Source organism: Arachis ipaensis, chromosome B03 (assembly GCF_000816755.2).
Source record: "Arachis ipaensis cultivar K30076 chromosome B03, Araip1.1, whole genome shotgun sequence".
NCBI lineage: Eukaryota > Viridiplantae > Streptophyta > Magnoliopsida > Fabales > Fabaceae > Arachis > Arachis ipaensis.
The window spans coordinates 49,586,540-49,591,504 of NC_029787.2; the positions used below are offsets into that span (position 1 = coordinate 49,586,540).

At 28.0% G+C, this 4,965-nt stretch overlaps 1 protein-coding gene across 1 annotated transcript; it reads left to right on the forward strand.

Moving 5' to 3' along the window:
* On the forward strand, positions 2,272-4,854 carry LOC107633087. Its single transcript, XM_016336722.2, has 3 exons — positions 2,272-2,969; positions 3,665-3,848; positions 4,443-4,854. Exons 1-3 carry the CDS (start codon positions 2,478-2,480, stop codon positions 4,460-4,462), a joined length of 696 nt encoding a protein of 231 aa, XP_016192208.1. The 5' UTR covers positions 2,272-2,477; the 3' UTR covers positions 4,463-4,854.

Sequence of the window (4,965 nt, forward strand, 5' to 3'; positions counted from 1 at the left end):
TTAAAAGTATCTTTAAATTTTTTTAAAAAATTCAAAAACAAAAGTATACTTTGATTCTCACGTATTTATGGTTTGGTCAAAGGTATCACAAGCAGACAGTAAGTGTGAACTGTATTTTGGTAATTGCACAGTACATCAACGTTCAGCCTAGACGCCACATATATAGCATGCAATGCTTTGTTTTGCTAAATTCATGATCCGTTTACATCTTCACACTTTTTTCTAATAATAATTCCTTTTTTTATCTATCTCAAGCGTATAACTTTTTCTTTTGGACATTATCCATAAGTTAAAATAGCAAGTATTTGTATTATACATATACTTACTATTTTAACTAATTGATAAAATGATTAATAATAGCGATAAAATGTTGAAACTTAAGATAAAAAGACATTTTACGTTTAAATTTGAATTTTTCACGTCTTTATAATGTATATTTTAGTCAGTAATATTAAATGATTAAGATATTTTGATAATAAAATTAAATTAAGTTAGTTGAATAATTTAAAAATTGATAACAAAAATTATAATTGAAGAAGAAGAAAAAAAAACATAAAAAAGAGGAGAAGGAATATAATTGAATTTAGTTATAAAAATAACTTCTTGACTCAATATTTTTTTATTTTAGTTGATACTTTATTCAAAAATTTATTAAACTTAAGAATATTTTAGATAGTTAATTTTAGTAGATTGAATAAGCTGGTTATATAAATTAATTTGGGTTGATTAAATTAGGGGTGAGCACGGGTAGTGAATACCCGATTACTTGTCCGAATCCGAACCGAACTAATTAAATTAGTTCTGTAACTAACGGTTAATTGGGTCTAATTTGAACCAAACCAATGACCTTTGTTAGTGATTGGTTCGGATATCGGGTATCAGTTCTAGGGGTGCGGAATCTGAACCAACCCGTGAATCTGACCATATATTAATTAAATAAAAAAATAAAAATATATATGATTTTTAGTGGCTTTTAATGAGATTATTCACTATTAATATGTTTTGATTTTAATGAGTTTAGTTTTTAATATATTTGGTGTTTAACATGTTTAGATTATTTATATTAATGTTACATGTTTATCGTATTTGTTGAATTTTTAAGATAAAAATTTGGTTTTTTTATGAATTTTAAAGTCATCGGGTACCCAATTATCCAAACTGAATCAATCCGTTCTTAATCGGTTTGGTTTGGTTCGGGTACATGCACAAAAAATACAAATCCAAACCAAAGTGGACCAATTACATTTTGATCGATTCGGTTCTAATTTCACCTTGAATCCGAACCAAATCAACCCGTACTCACCCCTAAATTAAATGATTAACTCATTCGTCTGTTTAAACATGTGTTGAGGTTTAAATTTCACTTTGTGTATGTAACAACTCATTGACTAGTAACAAACTCTTAAATAAAACTCATATTAATGGCGGATTAGTCCTTATCAGGTTGGAAGATGTCGTACAGAGAAAAGAATTGTACCATACCAATATACACTCTTCCTACAGAGAAAACAAAAATTCACAGCATGCTTTCCGAATCTAATTCCTTATAAAATTCTTTTCAAGAAAACGAAAGAGAAGGAATGAACACCTGAGTGTGATGCTGTTTTCAGAAAGTTTGTGTGACGTTAAATTTCTCTAAGGTCATTTTTAAATCCAACATTTCCTCCAAAATAAAAAAATCCACTGGCTGAGGACTGAGGAGGCAATGAACTTAAAATAAAATTGTGGTTGAAAAGAGAAATGATAAAAAGACAACATAGAGAAATCAAAGAGATTTTCAAAAGTAATTGTTTTTGGGAACTTGAACCAAATAAGAATGTCTATTTAAAGTCCTTTGCAGCTCAGCACTTACTGGAACTATAAGCTTGTGAGATCTGTGCACTTTGCAATTCACTACTCTTTCTCCCCAAAATCTCAATAATAATAATTTTATTATTATCATTTTGTGTTTGACAATTGTTTTGCATCAACATTAGTATCCAGTTACACAGGAAATTTCTTAAAAGCTAGATTACACTGTGTTATAAGTCCTTGTCTCTTTTATCATAACTTGTAAAGATTTTGACTAAGATTTTTTGTTTCTAGGTTTAGATAACAATATAACACAGTATTTTCTATGAAATTTTTTCTTTTTTTATTTTATTTTATGGATTTAAGATCACATATATAGTTATAGAGAAAAAAAAAATACTAATGTTCCACAAAATTAAGTTTTGTGGAATCACTTTATGTTAAAGAATGTGTCACACCTAAAGTCCTAAACTTTGTTTTGGATGAACAGGGGGATCTACGTGACTACGTAATAGGACTTAAGGTGGAGTTATTGTAATTTCCAAATTTTCAAATAGGAGAATATATAAGAAAAAAGTAACAGTTAAAAATAACATACATCAGCTACATATTCATTCATCAATATATATTATGAGAGAATTTAATTTGATCACTGACCATTTTTTTTTCCCTAAACAACAGATTATATGAGACATTATGAACCTTGCAAACAAGAGTTCGGTGATTGGCCTCAAGCACTTCTTGCAATTGGAACCTTTGGGACTAATAGTGATAATCAGAAAGAAGATTCAGAAAAGACTAATAAGGGCAGAGCATTAGATCCACCTTGTTTTCAAGATTGTGAGGATGAATTCACTCTTGAAGAAGTTGGAAGCCTTCAGAATGAATTCAACAAGTATTTTCAGGTGCCGGAGGAGCCAAACTCGGCCGCAAAGCCATTGAGCACTGAAAATTCAAGCTTAGAAGAAGAAGGGCATTATGGTGATTTCCACCAGAGCAGCAGTTTAATGGATGCCAAGGGAAAAGATCAATGTTTGGATCATAGCCGCAAGAATGGTGTTGCAAAGAAATCACTTAATTTTCTTCTAAAGAAGATGCTTGTTTGCAACAGTGGATTTCAGCCTACTACTCCTTTTCTCAAAGATCCATCACTCTCCACAGAGTCCAGAATGGAGAAGGTAAATCATAGATGGTTTGTTATTTTGATATTTTCACAACTAATAAATTTTGGACAATTTAATGGATGAATAACCACTCCAATTGGTCTTTAAAAGATTTTAAATCCAAGACTTTAGTCTTAATAAATTTTTATTATTTATTTGTTATTTTGCAAGCGGGCTAATTTTTCTTATAATTATATATTTAGGATTTAATTGTCTTATGATGATAAAATTTGTTATTAGAAATTCATTTTTCTAATATGCATATTAAAATTTTCATTGAGAATAAATAAGTTACTGCATTAAAGACATTCAATGGATAAAAATTTGTTAAAAATCAAAATAATTTATTGAAATTTTTTAAAGATCAATTTAAGTGTATAGAAAAAAAAAGGCGTAATGTTGTCACCAAAAATAAAAAATAAAAAAAAGCGTAAAGTTGACATTTCTCTCTCTCACTTTTTTAGTAATCAAAGTTATTGTAATCTATTTTAGAAATTAGAAATTTTATAAGATAATGTTATAAATTATTTGCTAAAAAATTATTAACTAAATAAAGTTGTTTGATATAGACAATTTTTTGGAAAAAATTGTTGAAACAGCATTTTCAAATAAAAAACAATAGATAGCCATTCCTCTGGCAATTTAACTTAATTACTCCTTTTATGATTGACTATTCTATTAGTCTTTACTTTATGCTTGTGATTTTTCAGATTTTGAGGGCAATACTTAACAAAAAGATATATCCCCAAGGGACCTCTTCAACAATGTTTATAAAGAAGTACCTAGAAACCAAATCAATTCCCCAATATTATTCTGATGATGATGACAATGATGATGATGAATTTGCTAAAGCTGTAGTCAATGGATGCAAATGGGTCAAGACAGATGCTGAGTGTAAGTTCTCTACAATGATTTGATTATTTATTAATTAAGCTTTTGTGGTCAATTAGCATATACATTCTTTTCATACAGATTTAGTTTTCATTTTTTAAACATTTGAATTTATAATAATATAATCCCATGCAAATTATACCCAAATTTCTTCCTACTAGCTTGTTGGAACTTGAATGTTAATATATTTTGAATTTTAATCCTATATTGTAAATTATTATTATATGACTTCATATAAGAAATATCATACATAGTAAAAGCGTATAATAGAAGAGAATCAATATACAGGTTTTATTATTCAACTGCACCTATTAAGAGAAATAGTATTAATATTAAATACTTATAGTAATTTAAAGATAAATAAATATCAAAATGAATTAGAATGATAAAAAGAACATTAAAAAATAATACAAAGAAGAAAATAAAGCTATGCAGCCTAAGAAAAAAAAAATGTGATGCATATATTATATTAGAAAATTATCAAATTGTTTGTTGTAAGAATACCTTAGTTTCTCTTGTAATAATATTATTATAAATAGATAGATTGCAGCTAATAGCTATTCTGACATTAATTCAATTTCTACTTTGTGGTTGCAGATATTGTTCTTGAAATATAATTGGCTTCTTCTTATTCATTACTACTTTGATTTATTTGGTCAACCCTGCTCATCAAGGAAGCTAATAATAATAATAGCTTATAAACACTAGAGAGTGACCTACATATTATTCATTTTGAGGGGTGAAACCAAACCAAGCAAGTGTGAAAAATTATTGGAGGATATTATGGGAAGACAAAAAAGGTTTTACAGATCACTACTTGAACATCAGATAGCTTAATCAAGATCTTGGAGGAGATTTTAGTTTCTTCAAACATAATATTATTAGCCTTTTGTTGCTTTTCAAGCTTCCAAGAAATGAAGTGGCTTTACGTATCAAAGCCTTTCTGTGACATAAAAACGATGTTGAAGAAATCATGCTTTAAGCATAAATAAAGAGAGTGTGTACATATTATATCATAGGGTATTATGTAATAGTGCAAGGCCCATCATCAATATACTTCGTGATTATGTTATTTTAATACCATATATTAGGTGTATATTAAAATTGGTCTTTAAAATTA

What these genes read in the sequence shown, in the direction of transcription:
- LOC107633087 (XM_016336722.2), top strand. Translation starts at nt 2,478, where the DNA reads ATGAGACATTATGAACCTTGCAAACAAGAGTTCGGTGATTGGCCTCAA. An exon ending in CAGAGTCCAGAATGGAGAAG is followed by an intron (nt 2,970 to 3,664) that starts GTAAATCATAGA and finishes GTGATTTTTCAG; the next exon opens with ATTTTGAGGGCAATACTTAA. An exon ending in GGTCAAGACAGATGCTGAGT is followed by an intron (nt 3,849 to 4,442) that starts GTAAGTTCTCTA and finishes TTGTGGTTGCAG; the next exon opens with ATATTGTTCTTGAAATATAA.